The 22662-nt window shown below is 40.6% G+C and overlaps 1 protein-coding gene across 1 annotated transcript in view; it reads right to left on the reverse strand.

Annotated features, from left to right (window-relative positions):
- Positions 1–2579: 2579 nt before the first annotated feature.
- The window catches only part of heatr1 (HEAT repeat containing 1), a 104485-nt gene continuing 84402 nt past the window's right edge, over positions 2580–22662 (reverse strand). Inside the window, exons 34-45 of the mRNA XM_063055592.1 lie at positions 21662–21785; positions 20736–20879; positions 18621–18907; positions 18230–18380; positions 17985–18143; positions 17004–17138; positions 14261–14365; positions 14005–14173; positions 12932–13086; positions 11190–11348; positions 7399–7507; positions 2580–2973 (exon numbers count right to left, since the gene is read on the reverse strand). Of these exons, the coding sequence (XP_062911662.1) occupies positions 2885–2973; positions 7399–7507; positions 11190–11348; positions 12932–13086; positions 14005–14173; positions 14261–14365; positions 17004–17138; positions 17985–18143; positions 18230–18380; positions 18621–18907; positions 20736–20879; positions 21662–21785 (1786 nt within the window). The 3' untranslated portion in view covers positions 2580–2884. The remainder of the gene's footprint in view (positions 2974–7398; positions 7508–11189; positions 11349–12931; positions 13087–14004; positions 14174–14260; positions 14366–17003; positions 17139–17984; positions 18144–18229; positions 18381–18620; positions 18908–20735; positions 20880–21661; positions 21786–22662) is intronic.

Here is a 22662-nt window from a genome sequence, read left to right on the forward strand (position 1 = left end):
TACTTTGAAACAATCAATTGTTCTAGCACTGCTTCTCACACTACACCATTGGGTACATGTTCCCAATTACAAAAAACAACCTTCCACTGTCTACTATATTCAGTGCACCCAATGCAGCCTTCTCTACATTGGTGAGACCAGAAGTTGACTGTGAGGCCACTTTGTTGAGCACCTTTGCTCCCTCCACAAAAAAGCAGGATTTCCTGGTGCCGAACTATTTTAATTCCTATCCCCATTCCCGTTCTGAAATGTTGGTCCATGGCTGCCTCATTTGCCAAGATGAGGCTACTGAGGTTGGAGGACTGTGTGAACACCTTGTATTCTGTCTAAGCAGCCTCCAACCTGATGAACACTGATTTCTCCAATTTCCAGTAATTAATATTTTCTCTTCCTCTAATCTATTCCCCACTCTGAAAACTTATTAACCCATCCTTCTATGTTTTCATCAACATCATTTATAAGTATCACAAGAGGCTGCTGTCTCATTATGGATCACTGCAGAACATCACTGATTACAGACCTTTAGGCAGATTGCCCCATTGACCACTACCCTAACATGGGCAAACCAATTCTGAATCATGTATGAATGTATCTTCATACAATGTTTATCTATCAAATGACTCCCCCCCCCCCCCCCCCATTTCAAAGCTGTTCCACCACGTAAATAAGAGTGTGATGGAATTGTGTCCACTTGCTTGGATGAATCAAACTTCAACAAGACCCAAAAAGATCAACACTACTGCATGACTCCCTTGATAAGCACTCCCTGCAGCAGCTGACTCCAGGAACACCTCCCAGATCTGTGACCTTTGCTGTTAAAGACAGACAGACAAACTGTTGCAGGGTCTCAGAGGGTCAAGTGACATCCCTGGAGGCAAAGAGCATAGGGAACAGCATCAGCTGCACATTCTGCCTCAAACTGCACACCACCCAGCTCAGCAACAATAAAGGTGAGTATTTCTGACTTTAGATTCTGAAATCCCAGCCAAAGACTACAATGGGAGTAATTTTTATCAGGACTGCAGAAGTTCAAAGAGGCAGCTCACCCTAACTTTTAAGGGCAGAGGGTACAGGGAAATAAATATTGGCTTTGCTCACAAAGCTCAATGCCTCCTCTGAATAAATTCTAAAAATGTTTTTTTAATAATTTTATCATTTCATTGAGGTAATCAAAAAAAATTAACAATCTAGGAGCACAAGAAATAGAAGCAGGAATCACATTTTCATGCCAGCTCCATAACTCAGAAAATGGCAGATCTTATACCCCAGTTACACCATAGTCTTTTGATTGCTGTAGATTTTCTCTTTCACTGTACTCTACTCAGCTCAGCCTCCACATCAGGCTTGGGTACAGAATCTGAATGATTAAATCCCTTTTGGATGAGACTTCTGGTTTCAAGCACTCAGCCAAAGGAATCATCAACTCCATATCTATCCTGCAAAGTGCCTTAAAGTAATGTTCTTTAAAATCTGTGTAACTCTAGGGGTATAGGCTCATGCAGTCACAAGAGACTGGAATCAGGAGCAAAAAAAAAACATAGAATTCTGAGGAACTCGGAGGTCAGGCAACAAACTTGCACGCAATGTCATTAACGCCAGAGAATTGATCATGGATTTCATGAAGGAAAAACTGGGAGAATACACACAAGTCCTCAATAGGCCAGCAGTGGAAAGGGGAGAGCAGAGTCAACATCTGAGATCTAATCTGTGCCCAACGTATTGATGCAGTTATGAAGAAGGCATGCCAGCAACTATATTTCATTAAGAGTTTGAGGATATTTGCTATGTCAAAGACTTGCAAATTTCTATAGATGTATGGTGGAAAGCATTCTAACCGGTTGTATTACCACTTGGTATGGAGGCTCCAACTGAAACTGCAGAGGATTATAGACTCAGTTCCATCATGCACACTAGTCTCCCTACTATGGAGGACACCTTGAAAAGGAGGTGCCTCAGGAAGACAGCATTTATCATTAAGGACCCTCACAATCCAAGACATGCCCTCATTTCACTTCTACCATCAGGGAGGCAGGACAGGAGCACACTCAATGTTTTAGGAATTGCTCCTGAAACTTTGCCATCAGATTTCTAAACAGTTCACGACCCATGGACACTACCTATTTTTCTCTTTTTGCACTATTACTTATTTTAACATTTATTGTAATCTATAGTAATATTTATGTATTGCAATGTACTGCTACCTTAAAACAAAAAAATTTCGCAACACATGTCAGTGATAATCAACTTGATTCTGATTCTCTGAGATGTGGGAGGAAATCCAGGGAGAATTTGCAACTCCACCCAGACAGGTTCCAAGGTCAGGACTCAACATGGATCTCTGATGCTCTGAGGCAATAATTCTACTAACTACATCACCGTGGCTCAAGTAGGTTTATTGATTTGATAAAGAGTGCTGGTAAATTACTGTAATTTTTCAAAAACCATATGAATTTGGTCAAGCTTGTGGTTTTTGGCTGTTGTTGCCCAAAGAATCAGAGACAACCAATTTGGGCCCTGTTGCACTTTTTTGAAAAATAATTAATGAACAAATTGGATAATTTGACACATAAACGACAAAATAATAAAAAGTACTGATAATCATTTTCAAACATTTATTATAATTTGCGGGCGATCACCAGGAGTTTAAAAAAACCCATCAATTCAATGAATGGTGATAAGGAGGCTGTACATTTACCTACTCCTCATAGTCCAACCTGAACCAAGTCAAGTAAAAATCCTCGGATGCTGGTTTACACATATTAAGATAAAATCCTGGTCATTGTAACAATGGTGTCAGTATATTTTAAATACACATGAGAATCACATGATTCTGAATACAAACCATTACTGTACATATAAAAACTACATTCATAAAATATTGCTTTTAGAAATAGCTCTGTAAAGGCTCTCCAAGAACAACTTCCAGCTGCTTAATTACTTTCTGACAGTGGTTCTCCACTTCTTCACATTCATCTGCAAAACAAAAAACACAACTCAAAATTCCAACTGAAATGACAGTAAGAAAATATTTTTTCAGCAAACAAAAGACCACAAGACATAGGAACAAAGTTAGGCCACTCATCTCATCATGGAGGGATTGTCTACTGAGTCTCTGTGGGTGGAAGTTAGGAAGAGGAAGGGGTCAATAACTCTACTGGGTGGTTTTTATCGACCACCCAATAGTAACAGGGACATTGTGGAGCAAATAGGGAGACAGATTCTGGATAGGTGTAATAATCACAGGGTTGTGGTGGGACATTTTAATTTCCCAAATATTGATTGGCATCTCCCTAGAGCGAGGGGTTTAGATGGGGTGGAGTTTGTTAGGTGTGTTCAGGAAGGTTTCCTGACACAATATGTAGACAAGCCTACAAGAGGAGAGGCTGTACTTGATCTGGTATTGGGAAATGAACCTGGTCAGGTGTCAGATCTCTCAGTGGGAGAGCACTTTGGAGATAGTGATCACAATTATATCTCCTTTACCATAGCATTGGAGAGGGATAGGAACAGACAAGTTAGGAAAGCTTTTAATTGGAGTAAGGGGAAATATAAGACTATCAGGCAGGAACTTGGAAGCATAAATTGGAAACAGATGTTCTCAGGGAAATGTACGGAGAAAATGTGGCAAATGTTCAGGGGGTATTTGTGTGGAGTTCTGCATAGGCACGTTCCAATGAGACAGGGAAAGGATGGTAAGATACAGGAACCGTGGTGTACAAAGGCTGTTGTAAATCTAGTGAAGAAGAGCTTAGGAAAGGTTCAAAAAACTAGGAAATGATAGATATAATGCTAGCAGGAAGGAGCTTAAGAATGAAATTAGGAGAGCCAGAAGGGCCACGAGAAGGCCTTGGTGGACAGGATTAAGGAAATACCCAAGGCATTCTACAAGTATTTGAAGAGCACGAGGATAAGACGTAAGAGAATAGGACCAATCAAGTGTGATGGTGGGGAAGTGTGTATGGAACTGGAGGAGATAGTTGAGGTAATTAATGAGTACTTTGCTTCAGTATTCACTACGGAAAAGGATCTTGGCAATTGGATCTTGACTTACAGTGGACTGAAAAGCTTGAGCATATAGACATCAAGAAAGAGCAGGTGCTGGAGCTTTTGGAAAGCATCAAGTTGGATAAGTCACTGGGACTGGACGAGACGTACCCCAGGTTACTGTGGGAGGCGAGGGAGGAGATTGCTGAGCTTCTGGTGATGAATTCTGCATCATCAATGGGGATGGGAGAGGTTCCGAAGGATTGAAGGGTTGTGGATGTTGTTCCCGTATTCAAGAAAGGGAGTAGAGATAGCCCAGGAAATTATAGACCAGTGAGTCTTACTTCAGTGGTTGGTAAGTTGATGGAGAAGATCCTGAGAGGCAGGATTTATGAACATTTGGAGAAGCATAATATGATTAGGAATAGTCAGCATGGCTTTGTCAAAGGCAGGTCATGCCTTACGAGCCTGAGTTAATTTTTTGAGGATGTGACAAAACACATTGATGAAGGTAGAGCAGTAGATGTCGTGTATAGGTTTCTCCCACTATTCGAATGTACAGCATTCCTATGAAACCATTCGTAAGCCGAAATGATGTAAAGCGAAGAAACAATTACCATTAATTTATATGGGAAAATTTTTTGAGTGTTCCCAGACCCAAAAAATAACCTACCAAATCATACCAAATAGCACATAAAACCTAAAACAACACTAATATATAGTAAAAGCAGGAATGATATGATAAATACACAGCCTATATAAAGTAGAAATAATGTATGTACAGTGTAGTTTCACTTAACAGAATCGGGAAGTTTCAGCCAAAATCGATTTGTCAGAAAAAAAAATCAGCATGTACACGCCATGCATTCGCACGTACACACGCCATACACGCACTTGCACGTCACGCATGTGCACACACCCGCCTGCGCAAGGCTTCATGTAGTCTTTCTTGGGGTAACACAAGTTTAAAGCAGCGTCTTTTTTCGTAAAAGTGAAAATCCTCTTTTGGTTTATAAAAACAGGTACTAATGTAAGTCTTTCGTAAAAGCGAAATGTCGTAAAAAGAATGTTCGGAAAGTGGGGGACTCCTGTATATGGATTTCAGCAAGGCATTTGACAAGGTACCCCATGCAAGGCTTATTGAGAAAGCAAGGAGGCATGGGATCCAAGGGGACATTGCTCTGTAGATCCAGACTGGCTTGCCTACAGAAGGCAAAGAGTGGTTGTAGGTGGGTCATATTTTGCACGGAGGTCGGTGACCAGTGGTGTGCCTCTGGGGTCTGTTCTGAGACCCCTACTCTTTGTGATTTTTAAAAATGACTTGGATGAGTAAGTGGAGGGATGGATTAGTAAATTTGCTGATGACACAAAGGTTGGAGGTGTTGTGGATAGTGTGGAGGGCTGTTAGAGGTTACACGGGACATTGACAGGTTGCAAAACTGGGCTGAAAAGTGGCAGATGGAGTTCAACCCAGATAAGTATGAGATGGTTCATTTTGGTAGGTCAAATATGATGAATATAGTATAAATGGTAAGACTCTTGGCAGTGTGGAGGATCAGAGGGATCTTGGGGTCTGAGTCCATAGGACACTCAAAGCAGCTGCGCAGGTTGACTCTGTGGTTAAGAAGGCATACGGTGCATTGGATCAATCATGGAATTGAGTATAGGAGCCAAAAGGTAATGTTGCAGGTATATAGGACCCTGGTCAGACCCCACTTGGAGCATTATTCTCAGTTCTGGTCACCTCACTACAAGAAGGATGTGGAAACTATAGAAAGGGTGCAGAGGAGATTTACAAGGATGTTGCCTGGATTGGGGAGTACGCCTTATGAGAATAGGTTGAGTGAACTCAGCCTTTTCTCCTTGGAGCGACGGAGGATGTGAGGTCACCTGATAAAGGTATACAAGATAACGAGAGGCATTGATCGTGTGGATAGTCAGAGACTTTTCCCCAGGGCTGAAATGGCTAGCATGGGAGGGCACAGTTTTAAGGTGCTTGGAAGAAGGTACAGAGGAGATGTTATGGGTAAGTTTTTTTATATGCAGAGAGTGGTGAGAGCGTGGAATGGGCTGCTGGCGACGGTGGTGGAGTTGGATACGATAAGGTCTGTCAAGAGTCTCCTGGATAGGTACCTGGAACTTAGAAAAACAGAGGGCAATGGTAACCCGAGGTAATTTATAAGGACATGTTTGGTACATCTTTGGGGGCCAAAGGGCTTGTATTGTGCTGTAGGTTTTCTATGTTTCTACGCCTGCTGTGCCATTCCATCACGACTGATTTATTAACCCTCTCAACCCCATTCTCATTCTTCTTTACTGTAATTTTTGACACCCTTACTAATCAAGAACCTCTCAACCTCTGCCCTAAATATACCCGATGACTTGGCCTCTACAACTGTCCATGACAATAAAGCCCACTGATTCACCACCCTCTAGCTAAAAAAATTCCTCCTCATCCCTCTTTTCTGAGGCTGCGCCCTTTGATCCTAGATTCCCCATGACATGAAACACCCTCTCCACATCCACCCTTTCAAAAGGCAAAAAAGAGGTAAGTTACACGTAAACAAAGTTCTTCTTAGGTACTGGAATCTGGCATTCAATTCTTGGCATTATATATTTGGAAACATGTAAAAGCTTCACTAGAGTGGTTCCAAGGCATGAGGGATCCCAACTGCAAGGTTAAACAAAGGGCAGTTGGTGGTGTTCTTCTTGGAGCAAAGGAGACTGCGAGGAGATGTGACAGAAGTGAACAAGACACACTTGAAGTAAACAGAATTTGTTTTAAGCGAAGGACTACTCGACACAACGATCCAAAGTCTGGGATGTGGGGAAAGACCTTAAACTTTGAGTAATCACCTGGAACCGAATATACACAGGGTAGTGACAATAAAATAACTCAGGGTTTATAAAAGGGAACTGTGTAGGCACTTTGGAATAATTTGCATGAGTTAGAGGAGATGGAAACACAAATTAGCAGCAAGAGAAAACCCCTTGGTCCCTCAAGTCTGCTCAGCCATTCCAGTCAGATTGTCCCTGATTTTATTGACCTCCTCTCTGCATGCCTGTCCATCTCACAGGACTGATGTAATTGCTCTACCGAGAAAGAAATACAAATGTGACGGGCCAAATGGCCTCCCTATAAGTAATGAAGATTCTGTACTTTAAAGGTTTAGAGAGGATAAAACTAAGTCCCTGCAGTGTAACACTTTTCAAGGAGCAATGCACTTTTTTTAAACATTGCAGTATTAAAAACTGAAAAACAGATACATTTCTAACTTAACCATTAATACTCAGAACAACTTGACTGTCTTTTTCAATTGAATGCAAATAAGTTACGGCAAAGATTTTTTAAAATGAAAACTATATTACACATTAACATTTATATTAAGATATATTTTAAATTCAGTATCTTACCTTCAAGCAGTTCTGCCAAGAAGGGGATGGTTTCAGGCAATAACACCATGTAGTTCTCCTTTAGTTTACCAGCCAATTTCAACAACATAACGAGAGCAGAATACCTCACCTGCACATTAAAATAATAATTTAACTCTTTCCATAATCATGAGTGAAAGAAATATAATCACTTTGAATAAGATTGTTCAATCACAAACACGAGGAAATCTGCAGATGCTGGAAATTCAAGCAACATACACAAAAAATGCCGGTGAACGCAGCAGACCAGGCAGCATCTATAGGAAGAAGTACAGTCGGCGTTTCAGGCCGAGACCCTTCGTCAGGACTAACTGAAGGAAGAGTTAGTAAGAGATTTGAAAGTGGGAGGGGGAGGGGGAGATCCAAAATGATAGAAGACAGGAGGGGGAGGGATGGAGCCAAGAGCTGGACAGTTGATTAGCAAAAGGGATACGAGGCTGGAGAAGGGAGAGGATCATGGGACGGGAGGCCTAGGGAGAAAGAAATGTGGGGGGAGAGGGGGAAGAGCCCAGAGGATGGGCAAGATGGAATATTCCTTCTGGGTAGCCTCCAACCTGATGGCAAGAACATTGACTTCTCTAACTTCCGTTAATGCCCCACCTCCCCTTTGTACCCCACCCCTTATTTATTTATTCTTTCCCCCTTTTTTCCCCTCTCTTTTTTCTCCCTCTGTCCCTCTCACTATACTACTTGCCCATCCTCTGGGCTCCCCTCCCCCTTTCTTTCTCCCTAGGCCTCCCGTCCCATGATCCTCTCCCTTCTCCAGCCTTGTATCCCTTTTGCCAATCAACTTTCCAGCTCTTAGCTCCATCCCTCCCCCTCCTGTTTTCTCCTATCATTTCGGATCTCCACCTCCCCCTCCCACTTTCAAATCTCTCACTAGCTCTTCTTTCAGTTAGTCCTGACGAAGGGCCTTGGCCCGAAATGTCGACTGTACCTCTTCCTTTCAATGCTGCCTGGCCTGCTGCATTCACCAGCATTTTGTGTGTGTGTGTTGTTCAATCACAAACTGTTTCAAAACTTCAATGAGTTACCATTATTCTGGAATGCATAACCATCCCCATGAAGTCCAATATCTCCGTTCCTTAAGTTCCTTGCCTTCTTCTGAAAGCATACTTTTCTAAATTAGCGTTTCAGTAGGTTGTGAACACACCGATGATGAGCTCTAACTGTAAAATTATACTGCAGACGGTTGTTATAGCCAGGGGCTGGTAATGGGGACAAGCTCCCAGTACTTATTATTAAATGGTCCCAACAGCGTGCGCCTCAAATAGCCTCTGACAACTAAGTCCAGCTCCTGACTTTCACGTGTAGTTTAGCTCCTAAACCCAGTTGCTTCGGGCAGATGGGGCTCATCTGCCGTGGTTGGCAGCTCATCTAGACTATAAGACCATAAGATATAAGAGCAGAAGTAGGCCATTTGGCCCATCCAGTCTGCACCACCATTCAATCATGGGCTGATCCAATTCTTCCAGTCATCCCCACTCCCCTGCCTTCATCCCATACCCTTTGATGCCCTGGCTAATCAAGAACCTATCTATCTCTGCCTTAAATACACCCAATGACTTGGCCACCACAGCTGCTGGTGGTAACAAATTCCACAGATTTACCACCCTCTTACTAAAATAACTTCTCCGCTTCTCAGTTCTAAATGGATGACCTTCAATCCTGAAGTCGTGCCCTCTTGTCCTAGAACCCCCTACCATGGGAAATAACTTTGCCATATCTAAGCTGTTTAGGCCTTTTAACATTCGGACTGTTTCTATGAGATCCCCCCTCATCCTCCTGAACTTCACAGAATACAGCCCAAGAGTTGCCAGACATTCCTCATACCGTAACCCTTTTATTCCTGGAATCATTCTCGTGAATCTTCACTGAACCCTCTCCAATGTCAATATATCCTTTCTAACATAAGGAGCCCAAAACTGCACACAATACTCCAAGTGTGGTCTCACGAGTGCCTTATAGAGCCTCAACATCACATCGCTGCTCTTATATTCTATAGATACCTCAAGAAATGAATGTCAACATTGCCTTCTTCAGAACCAACTCAACCTGGAGGTTAACCTTTAGGGCATCCTGCACAAGGACTCCCAAGTCCCTTTGCATCTCTGCATTTTGAATTCTCTCCCCATCTAAATAATAGTCTGCCCATTTATTTCTTCCATCAAAGTAAGTGACTTTGCCCATTCCCTAAACTATCTAAGTCTCTCTCAGGCTCGCTGTTTCCTCAACGTTACCACTCCTCCACCTATCTTTGTATCATCAGCAAATTTAGGCACAATTCCATTAATCCCATAGTCCAAATCATTGGCATACATTGTAAAAAGCAGCGGTCCCAACACCGACTCCTGTGGAACTCCACTGGTAACCAGCAGCCAGCCAGAATAGCCAGCCTTTATTCCCACTCTGCTTTCTGCCAACCAGCCAATGCTCCACCCATGCTAGTAACTTTCCTGTAATTCCATGGGCTCTTATCTTGCTCAGCAGCCTCATGTGTGGCACCTTGTCAAAGGCCTTCTGAAAATCCAAGTACACCATGTCTACTGCATCTCCTTTGTCTATCTCGCTTGTATTTACCTCAAAGAATTGCAGTAGTTAGTCAGGCAGGACTTTCCTTTCAGGAAACCACCCTGGCTTTGGCCTATCTTGTCATATGCCTCCAGGTATTCCGTAATCTCATCTCTAACAATCGATTCGAACAACTTCTCAACTACTGATGTCAGGCTAACAGGTCTGTAGTTTCCTTTCTGCTGCCTCCCACCCTCCTTAAATAGCGGAATAACATTTGCAATTTTTCAGTCATCCGGAACAATGCCAGAATCTATCGATTCTTGAAAGAATATCGTTAATGCCTGGAAGGAAAACTCTGATCTCAAACCTCTGCTGCCTGGCGGCTATACCCGCTCATGGGGAAGGCCTTGGGAGTAAAGAAGGAAAAGTCTGGAGCTGGGGTCGCCAAGGCAGTCCTACATGAGTTCAATGATGACTGGCAACTCCTGGAAAGCTGCTGGTACCAAACCGTCTCTGCTATTCCTTTGGATTCATCAGATATGTGGAGAGGGGGAGCTTGCTACATGGGCAACAGCTTGCTCTCCATATTGTATTGCCCAGGCTTGCATATCACATAGACCACTAGGACGCCATTTTCATGGTTGACCCCAATCAACGGAGGCCTTACATACAGTAGACAGTAAAGGGAGGCTTTCATTTGCACTGGCAATCAAAGATTAACATAAAATTATTAATCAAAGTCCTTCCATCTGGGGACAGTTCCATAAAATGATTCCTACTTGTTCTGCTCAAAAAGCAGATTGCTAAATTGTGAAAGTAAATCTGCTAAATTTTCTGGATCATCCTCAGAGACAAATGATTATATAAACTGTTACAGAAAGCCTAAATCATTCAGTAACATCTTTGTGCAAGTACCCACCAGTCTAGAAATAACTTGTTCAAAACACGTTTATAACAAATCCGAAAGGGCAATAAAGAACAAGCACATCCCAATAACTTTAGAAAGCTAATTCTGTCGTCATTGGACCAGGTATCTATTCAGTCTCTCAGAATCAGCACCTAAGTAGGTAACAGGTTCGCCAACAATACTTGTCAAATCAAAGCTGTTATTTGCAACAAACTTAATTATCACCAATTCACCCAAATTTCTCCAAAATAATTAGGTGCTTAACATATATTCAGAACCTGATATTATTAACAATATAAAATACACCGATAAAGTATGACAGAGGAACCATTCTGGAATTCTGGCTGCTTACTTTTGGTGAGGTATGCCTTGTTTTAAGCAAAATTTGGTAATTCAGTGGTTTCCAGAGGGAGTCATCAGCAATTGCAACAGAAAACTGAGCGATGCACGGGATAAGGTGATTGGTCATCCTGTCCTTGTACTCCTCCTCATCTCCCAGCATGTTTTCCAGCTGCAAAGATGACAAAGTACACAACATATTCAGTTTGTAGTACTAAAGCTACTGCAGTGTTTCATGCGTACTATCATAAAGAAGCTCATTCTATCACATAAAAGCTACTTATTCTGGACAAACCAAATCAAGTAAAACTTTTTATATAGTTTCCCCCGTCCTTTCAGCACATCATAGTAGTTTAAGAAAGACTATGCAAACAACAGACTCCCTTAGATAGCCACATGATCAAACAGCCTGCTTTAGTGACATTGATCAGGGGATAAATGTTGAAATTGTGCAATGAGACCTTTTCCATTCATCTGAGAGAGTTAAAAGGGTCACAGGGCCAAGTTAAATGTATTTTTTTGAAAGATCCTCCCACGGCCCACACCCACCTCCTGAAGGATCAGTGAGATACTTGTACTTAAATCTCTAAAGGGGAGTTTGAAGCCACTGCTTTCTGAAGCTACTACCAAACTGAGATATATGACAACATAGCCACCAGTGGAATAATGCCACTAACTAAATGTTTAGCCTGGTAGTACTGGTGAACTGACAAAAGCAGAACACTGCTTTAACAAACCAAAAGGTGATACAGTGTTACAGTTAGGACTTCCATATAAGGACACTTATCAGGTTATGAATAGGAAGTGCACATTTGTAGAGAAAAAGCATGCAGCAATGAGTGTGAAGAGTAGAGGGAAGACGCATGGATCAGAGATTGGTAGAGGAGCACAAAAATATCAGGAAAAAAATTCTTTAGCCAGAGTGGTGAATCTGTGGAATTCTATGCCACAAGCAGCCGTGGAGGCCAAGTCTTTATGTATATTTCAGGCAGAGGTTGATAGATTCTTGATAGGTCAGGGCATGAAAGGAATGAAGGGATTCGGGGGGGGGGGGGGAACCATGAAAATCCATTTAATTCTATGCCTGAGGAATAACTGAACAGTTATGATTCAATTATTCAACTTTCGTTGCTCACTGAGCTATGTGCTGCTCATTGTACAAAACTGCAGTTTTCAACAGGGAAACTATTCCAACCAGTTTTTTTCAGCAGACTGTTACGATAAAAGAGGTGATGAGAATGACAAAAAGTGCTTTCACCACATCTTCCTTAACTTTTAGATGAAAGTCAAATTTAGGGCTGGGTTAATTGTCATTACATAAATGTGATTGTCATGATTGTTCTTTTTGTATTAGATTCTCCATAGAACATTTTGATTCGGAGTTACTGATAGATTAGATTATTGACAGATCTTTGAACATGAATCATGTTATGAAGACCACCAATGTGGTTTAAATGCCTGAAGAGAGAAACATTTGCAAGCCCAGGGGGAAGTGAGACCAACTGGATAACTCCACTAAAGAGCTGGTTCTGGCATGATCAAATGGCATATTCTGAATTTTTTTCCCCCACTACTTGCTCTTGGAATACCTTACAGCTGTGCTCATCATTCTGCATCAGTGTTCAAAATATGTTACCAAATAAAGACAAGCTGTCAGATCAGAGGACCTGCACTCCAAGTGAATTGCATATTAGAAAGCTGACAACTGATTGGAATAAGCATTGAAAGGCAAGACAAAACATTTGAGTTACAAACCTGATCCACTAAGGGCATCATGAGAGTGTCAGCTCTTTCCTTACTGACAAACTTTTGAGTGTCGAAGAGAAAGATTTTGTGCATGCAATCAATGACGAACTGAAGTAATAGGCAAGATTTCTTCGTGCTGTTGTCTGAATCAAAGAAACTTTGATCTATTTGGGGGATAAAAATGATGATTTATTAAACTCGGCACAGCATGTGACTAAGTCTGCCATTGATCAGAATGACTACCTGTAATTGTGCAGCAAATTAGATGCTATCATAAATACTGATTATTGCATTATGTTGCTATCAGTAAAATTCATTACAATAATTCTCAGTGTTTCAATAATGAGAAAGCACCTGAGGAATTCTTGTGGTTAGAAGAGCTATAGAATACAAGTCCTCTCTTTCATCTCGTCGAGATACCATTCCTTTATTTGATTAAAATACAATTCAGACAGTATGCTTATTAACTGTCATTCTCATTGATTCCCTTTACCTTCTCAATAAAACTCAACCACAACAGACAAGCACCACTTCCCTGTTTTAACAAGTATGTGATGGGATTTATATTTGTGATGATTCTTTCTCAGATTAATGTCTCTGAAAGATCACTGATGACGTTTAGCTAATACATAAATATAGATAATATGATGTGTTTCTTGTTTCTCATTGCTCCTTTTTTGTTGCTATTTTGTATGATTTTTGATTGGGGCAGACTGGCTCTGCTGCCTAAAGTTAATGAATGACACAGTACTAGATTGAACTGAACTGAATATGCCTGCATGCTATCGCTGTTTTGTGGCTTGGTGTTTTATACTCTATATTTTTTGCTCTTTTTTTTGTCATTTGTGTGATTGGTTCTTTTGTTGTGTGTGTGTTGGGGATTTGATGTTTTTGATGCTTTTCTTTGGGTTCTACGGTTTTCTTTCTTTGTTTTGTGGCTGCCTATGGGAAGATGAATCTTAGGATTATATACTTTAATAATAATGTACTTTGAATAAGATTAAAATAATATGGGTAATAAATGAGATCATCTATCACTGATGAGGCTTAGATAATAAATAGTTAATTAATTTCAACTTTACCTGTTTTGACAATATTTGTCTGGTCCAGAATTTCAGCAAAGGGCTTCACTAGCTGCCCGGCGAAAAGGGTGAATAAACCTTTAAGCTTGTCTGCAATGCAATTTGCCAAACGGTAGAATGTAATCAATCGATCTGTCGGGGAACCCTCAGACTTGCTCCAGTCGAACAGCTGATTGGAATCAAACCATGTCAGTGGTCAAAAAATAATTTCCAAATACCTGTCTGTGGAATTGTTTACTGAATATTAATAACATACCTTAAAGAACAAAGGCCTGAAAGTAACTTCCGAAAGTTTCATTATCATACCAACAAAACAATTGATGACATGATCTTCAATTTCACCTACTTTGTTCAAGTCATCCTGTAAAAAGGAAGAAGAAAAAGGAAAATTGGCTTTGTATACAGTGTACAGTTTAACTAGAATGGAGAGGTACTTGATGTAATACTTAACTATACCCTTGTAAGTATCGATGTGGAAATGCCTCTTCGTTCGAACACAACGGGAGATTGAAATTAACATCAAAATGGTTTCAGGGCAAACACTGGAATTTGGCCAGATGACACACAACTGATTTTAAAGTTATACATTGTATACAGTAACACTGGAGATGGTCCGACAGTTGGTATGCAAAGAAAAAACTTGCAAGAGCAGATTATAAACCGTTTGTATGTGAATTTGTGGTCATATGGTCCTTAATTAAAATACATTGGTATATTTTAAAGTGCAAATAGTAGCAAACAAATTTTAATCTGCAAAACTGCATGTAGCTGTTATTGTGCAGCAACATCCCATAAATAAAATAGTGAGATCTAGGGACATGGTTCCCTGAAAGTAGTGACTCAGGTAGAGAGGGCAGTGAAGGAGTCATTTAGCACGCTTGCCTTTATCAGTCAAAATGCCAGATAACAGTTTTTCAAGATGTTGGAGTATAATGTGCAGTTCTGGTCACATAACAGTAGGAAGAATGTCATTAAGCTGAAAAGGATGTATTGACATCCTTGTAAATCTTTATTATGACTATGGGGGGGGGGGTTCCAAAGTGATTGGACAGGCTGAGGACACAAGAGTCTACTGGAGCTGCTATCTGCTGGGGGGACTCTGCGAGTCAGGCACCCCCGGGCTTTTCAGTCTCCAGACAGGCTAAGGCTTTTCTTCCTTGCAGCACGAGAGACATACAAAGGTTACCTGATAAAAGTATATAAGATCACGAGTGACTTGTCATAGGCTTTCTTGCAGGTAGGAGAGTCTAAGACAACATTCATGGGTTTAAATTGAAAGCAGAGAGGTTTAGAAGAGATCTGGGGGCAACTTTATCCAAATTTGGGGATGGAATGAGCTGCCAGAGATGGGAACAATTACAATATTTAAAAAGACATTTAGACACGTACATGGATAGGAAATGGGCTAATGGGACTGTTTCCATGTTGATTAACTCTATTGAGCAATGAGCTGAATGACTTCATAATGAATTTTATTGGTGACAAAACATAGAACGCTCCAGCACAGTGCAGGCCCTTCGGCCCACAATGTTGTGCTGACCCAATAACCTGCTCGTAAAGCAATCTAACCTTTCCCTCTTACATAGCCTTCCATTTTTCTACCATCCATGTGCCTATCTATAAGTTTCTTAAATATATTTGCCTTTAGCACCACCCCTGGCAGTGGGTTCCAGACAGTGACCACTGTCTGTGTAAGAAGTGTACCCCCGACAATCCACCCCCATAGTTTCCTCAATCTCCTTTAAATTCTGCCTCTTGTATTAGCCATTTCCACCCTGGGAAAGAAAAAACCTCTGGCTATCCACTTGATCTATGCCTCTTATCATCTTGTATACGTCAGTTCAAGTTGCTCTCACCCTCCTTTGCTCCAGAGAAAAGCCCTAGCTCGCTCAACCCATCACATTGAGACATGCTCTCTCATCTAGGGAGCACCTTGGTAAATTTCCTCTGCATCCTGCTCAAAGCATCCACATCCTTCCTATAATGTAGCGATCAGAGCTGACTACAATATTCGAAGTGCGGTCCAGCTAGGCTTTTATAGAGCTGCAACATTACCTCGCCACTCTTGAGCTCCATCAGGCTAACACAACATATGCCTTCTTAACAACCCTATCAACTTGCATGGCAACTATGAACAGGGATCCCAAGGTCCCTCTCTTCCACCACACTGCCAAGAATCCTGCCATTAACCCTACATTCTGCCTTCTAATTCAACCTCCCGCAGTGAATCACTTCACACTTTTCCAGGTTGAACTCCATCTGCTACTTCTTAGCCCAGTTCTGCATCTTGTCAATGTCCTGCTGTAACCTACGACGACCTTCTACGCTATCCAAAACCCCACCAATCTCCGTGAAACCTTCACAAACTTACTAACCCACCCTTTCACTTCCTCATCAAAGTCATTTATAGACATTACAAGGGTCATAGAATAGATCCCTGTATTCTTAAGGAATATTGGTTAAAACAACAGCAGAACTTTTCCAGTTCCTTAAAGACTTTGGATCTTAAGGTGTCTTTTGTGTGATAATTATTTGTAGAATTTCCAACACAGGTAATCATTCAGCCCATAATGTTTACTATGAGTCTCTGAATTACCCTCAGTCTCATTGAATTTATATTTTAAAACACTTAACACTTTCTTGTTTTATGGTTCATGCTTCCAGCAGGTATTTCATGCCCTAAAAATCACTGTGTGAAAATAAAATTACTGAAACCCCCATTCTTCACAACTTAAACTTGCACCATCTGCTTAACAGATCTACAAACTACCTCAGTGCAGGGCAAGATCAAGACCTGAAAGTGGTTTGAGGCTTCCTTCCGTAGCTATCAGGCATCAAGTGTTGCTGCCAGACAGTGCCAAACCAGCACATATACAACCCCCAGTCATTCAACTGACACTACTTACACCACTTTTCCCCCAAATTAAAAAATATTCAGAAACTAATTGTGTTGTTGCAAATTTATCTCATCTTGAAAATAAGAACTCTGTGGGTCCTACCTCCAAGTGGTCAGCTCTGAAATCCAGGGCTTTCAGGAAGAATGACGTGAGCTCAGATTGATGGGAATTCAATTGTACCTTTTCCATTTGACAAATATGTTCCTTCAGAATGTCGAGAAGTGGACCTAAGCAATGCTAGAGAAAATAGCAACATGTCAGAAACTGGTCATGTTTTTGCCCAAAACTCACAATCAACTGGATTCTATAGATCCTCCTATAGTTGCTTGAAATCATCACTGCAGATCCATCTTCTCTCAAGAGTTAAAAAAACAGCCATCTCTTCTGATCCATGTGGTTTCTACTCTGTCTCATTAAACAGTGAACTATCCATGACACAGCAAAAAGCTGATGATAAAAATCACAGCTAGAGCCAAGCGGATAGTAAAAATACAGCTACACAACACAAGGAACAGTTGTTATACAAGAGACAGAGTTCAGGAGTTCTCCAGAACACAGGATTTCTGCAAATGTCTCCTTTAAATAACAGACCAAAATGGAGCCCAGTCAAGGACCAAAATAGAAAGTAGGTAATGAGATTTATTGTATTTCATAAAGTAAATGAAGTTGAGGAAAGCTGTGAAATACAGGACCAAAGCCCAAGTATGTAGAAATAATTTGAAACTCAATTAAAATGATCATAAATAAATCCAAGATTGATTAAACAGCATTCACTATTCATATTTTTCTAAAAGCATTTAGAACGTATAAGAGTAATAAATAATTAAATATATGTCTTAATATAACTAATACTAGATTTTTAATTATACAGAGTACTACTAGACATTTCTCAGCTCTCACTTGAAATAACCATGTGGGTGAAAGCTTTGCAAGCATTCCCAATGGCTGAATTTCCAAAGTTAACTGTAAGCAGGAGATTGTCACGTTCAAAGCAATAAGCGTAGACTTTAGAAATGCAGCTCCACCTACAACTCAAAATAGAAGAGAGAGATAAAGCTAAAATGTCTGGAGTAAAACGCTAACCTGTTTGGTGTCAGCAACTTTATCATAGCACTTGCTAATCGATGGCAACAGAACCCGAGAAGCTAGCTTTGTGGCCAATGTAGTTTGAAGTGAGGTCAAACGCTTATCAAGCTGTGATGAGTGGCTTGCCTTTTCAGTAATCTTGGTCAACCGGGTGACCTATATGAAAGTATAACTTAATGATTATTTTAGCTTCAGGAAAATAAGATGAATTATTTGCTGTAATGCAACAGGAAAAAGCTTACTTGTACTAGAACGTCGAGTAGGTAAGGGCTGATGAAATGCGGCAGTGTTTCTGTAACTCTTTGCAATGCTGTTACAGCACTGAGCAAATAAATCTCATTGGACAGCAGAGACTTCTGCTTTTTCAAGATCCTCAGAAGTCCTGGCATCAGCCTATACAGAATAAATCCATCAAAAGGGCTGAGTATTTAAAACACTAAGTTCACAAACAAGATCATATGAGCAATTACTTTACAATAAAAGGGCAGCCTAAGGAAATTTGGAAGGAAATATCCATTCACTGTATTGTGCAGTACAAATATTGATAAGACATCTCTTCCTGAGACTCAGAGGAAACATTATGCAAGACTTTATTACAAAATTCTCATTATGCAAAATGAGTTACTTTCACACCTTGGAAGTTGTGGTATTGCCAGTGCTTTGAGTGCAGTAGTAACTTCAGCAATGCAAAGTAATGCATTGCCCAGCAGATTCTTTTCCTCTTCATTGTCCTCTGTGATGAGGTCAACGGCAGTCACCAGTACAGGCACAAACAAATCCTGGTGACTTGTACCAAAACACCTGCACAACAGTTTCAGGCTGAAGAGGGCGGTCTGACGGTTTACGGCCTGTTCCACTTCTATCTCCTTGCAGCAAACAATGCTTAGAAAGTCCTCAATTAGGCTCAAAAGCAACTTCACCTGGCAAAAAAATGTTTTTATGTAATTATTGCACACAAGGAGATTAACAAAGAAAAAACTAGATGTAAAAATGCATTAACAGAAAGGCAAAGCAAGCTTGTGAAACAGTGTCTAAGTTTTTAATTAGCCTCTGAATAGACTTCCAGATTTAACAGAGTCCAATAATGTCAAGTCATTATCATTGTTCCATCAATTCTTAGAAGACAGAAGTTGGCAATTGCTTTGCTGTCCACCAACAAAAGCATCTGCTGATAGAACTCAGTGGGGTAAGTTGGGAGGAAAGGAATTATTGATGCTTTGGGTCAAAGCCCTAAATCTTGACAGAGTGGAAAGGTGAGATAGCCTGTATAGAGAGGAGAAAGGGAGTGGTGAGAAAGAATTCTGATGTAATTGGAGGACTGAAGAGGAATGTAAGATGACAGTGCCAGATGAGGACAGTGAGTGAGGCTGGTGCTGGAAGATAATGACAGGTGAATGATGGAGAGACAGAGAGAGAAAGAAAAAAGGGGAGATAAAAAGTGATGGAGCAGGAGACAAAGAGAGGGAGGAAAATTTGTAATGTTCCAATCAGAGATTGAAAAGACAAAGTGAGCAGCACATTGAGAGATTCATTTAAATATAGAGAGAATCAACTACTTCCCACCACCCATCCCAAACTGTAATACGAGCTGCTGTGGGGAAATACATATCAGATCAACCAACATCTGAAAAGTATGGCTCTCTTTCAGATACTGAGTGCCTTCACGTGTATACTCTTGTGTCTTTATATTGCTCAGTCCTCTGAATATAGAATGGATAATTTTAAGACTGAGAATATCAACAACAAATGTAGGGCTTCTGATGAAAGCTCTTTGAAAATTTAATAATGTACCAAAAATAAAAAAAAGCACTGGATGTTTGAATTATGCACTTGAGAAACTGTTAATATTAACAGTGTATGAAAATAAATCAATATAGAGTCCTTTTTAACAAACTTATCCATGCTAAGTTGTCTAGTTGAGCTACTTTGCTTTGGCCCATATCCCTCTAAACCTTTCCTACCATCTACCTGTTTTATTGCCTTTCAAAAAACTACCCACGCCACTTCCTCTGGTAGTTTATCCCATCTATCTTGTGTGAAAATGTTGCTCCTCAGATTCTTTTTATGTCTTTCCCTTCTCACCTTTAGCCGATGCCCTCGAGTTTTAGAATCCGCTCCCCTTGGAAAAAAGACTGATCATTCCCCTCATTATTTTACAAACTCCTTGGTATCTCCATTAAACCAATTGATATAGAAGAATTCGGCAATTTTGTCCGCATAGGCTGCTCTAACATTCAATCACGGTTGATTCCTTTTTCAATCTTGGACAATTCCATGTACCAGAGTTAAATAAATCTGAACCTGAAATGGCATCCGTCAGTATTATGTGAGAATGAGAGTGAGAGAAAAAGGAAGAGTAACAGGGAGCAGACAAAATCAAATAATTCGCAAATAAGAGAAAATCTGCAGATGCTGGAAATCCAAACAAATGCTGGAGGAACTCAGCAGGTCAGGCAGCATCATGGAAAAAGCACAGTTGACGTTTTGGGGTGAGATCCTTCGGCAGGACTGGAATAAAAGTACAATTGACATTTCCGGCCGACATCCTTCCATGCTGCCTGGCCTGCTGAGTTCCTCCAGCATTTTGTGCATGTTGCTCAAATAATTCACAGGTTGACCTTGCGGGAGGAAAGGCTGAGTTCTAAAAGGTAAACAGCAGCTCACAGTATGTGAAAATACGTTCACATTTCTACTACCTGCTTACTTGTAAGGTTCTGTATCTGATCTAAAAGAAAATAAAAACCTTACCTGATGTTCCTGCCATTCAGTTTTGTGCTGCTGTAACTTATTATTGAGGAGATCCATGGCTTTCCGCCTTACAGATGGTAAGCGATTATTCATCAGTCCTCGTATCACTGGAATGAAAGATTCGGTGGGTAGCAAGGCATTCACCTGTTTGAGAGGAAAGAAATCCTTATAAGTAACCAAGTCAGGATTGTTACTGTATACCAGCCCTAACTCAAGATATCCAATTATCAATATGCTGCAAATAATGTAGCTGATGACCTATTCATGTGATACCAGCTAGGAAGGCGTGATTATCAATCAGTGCAAGAGAAACTCCCTTTACTTGTAATAGTGGGATGGGGCACTTACATCCACTGAAAAGCAAAACAGAACTTTGTTTATCTCAGCCAAGAGGCAGTATATGTGCAAGTACAGCACTTCCCCAGGACTGCAGACCTGTCAACTTAAGAACCTTTCTTGATATGTGGTGGAGAGATAAGAAACTGTATGCTTGCCTTAGAAGTGGCACAAGGAAGGTTCACTAGATGGTTTCCAGGGCTAAGAAAACATTGTCACAGGAGGAAAGATAGAGCAGAGTGGGGCAATATTATCTGAAGTGAGGAAAATGAAAGTTAATCTGATTAATATGTAATATTCTGCAGGATCCTGATAGTGCAGATGGTGCTGACATTTCTTCTGTGAGAGACTCTTGATAAAGGACAGCAGTCATCAGAAAAAGGCTTGGCTACTTAAGATATAAGATTTCTGATATTACTGAATTTCTGGAATTCTCTACCCAGTGAATAAGCATATCTGTTACTACAATGAAGAGTCGGGGAGCAAGTCCAAAGCCCTCCTGCTGCCTATTCCATTATTAAGATGTGTTTCATAAACAGAATATCGAAAGTGTCTGCAAGTTAGCACACCAGAAATGGAAGATAACCTACTTTATCCAGAACATCATATGACCGGTTGAGTAGAGTTCTCCAGAATTTAGCTGTTGGCTTTTCTGCATTCTGCTCTACACTGTGGGCAACCACATTGATGTAGCAAAGTATCTCTTCCAGTAAACTAGGAAAAACAGGGCAGTTACAGACCATAATATATACATAGGAGCAAAGTCAGGCCATTTGGTCCATAGAGGACACTTACGAACCACAGAAAAATAACAGGTTTAATTGTATCACGATAATCTAGGGATTACAATATAGGAAGAAATTTTAAACATTTTGTTTAAATTTTTGGATGGTTTACATTTCGAAAGTTATACAACATAATTAATTATGGGAATGTACACACAAGTAGATTCTGTCTCTGCACCAAGACATTCCAGCATTATTTGCTTTCAATGGATACCTTCTTTGGATGCATGCCTTGTCAATGTTACCTCAACCAAAGTGGGGGGTGATTACGAAATTCCCTTGTCAATTAAGCTGGGTGATCACTCGTACAAATAACTGACAGTGATTTTACGTAGTTTAATGTCCTGCACTCACTTGGAGAAATATCCAGCTTTTACTGGAAGTTCTGTGCCTCAATGTCAGAGATTTGGGTTCAAACCTGACTTTGTGGTGTGTTTAAGTGTGACATTTGCATATTTTCCCCGAAACTGCGTGGGTCATTATAGGATGAACATAGATGGGCAGCATGGACTCAATGGGATGGCAGGGCTGTGATGTATTTCTCTGTCACCCGTTCATTATGTAAGGCAACCAAGCTGCACATAGAGATGGTTTGCTCTGAGCCAGATAAACATTTGTAAACTCACAAATAATCAACTTATTTTTCTTTTGATCACCAACATCATTTTAAAGAAACTACAGATGGGTATTGAGTGGAATCCAGCCAGTGACATTCTCAATAGATATCAGAAGAACCCAAGCTTAATCTATAGACCTAATACTACCATGCTTTCTTCAGTTTTTACAGTTCAGGGCACAGAAGACGT

This window comes from Mobula hypostoma, chromosome 8 (assembly GCF_963921235.1).
Source record: "Mobula hypostoma chromosome 8, sMobHyp1.1, whole genome shotgun sequence".
Classification (NCBI taxonomy): Eukaryota; Metazoa; Chordata; class Chondrichthyes; order Myliobatiformes; family Myliobatidae; genus Mobula; species Mobula hypostoma.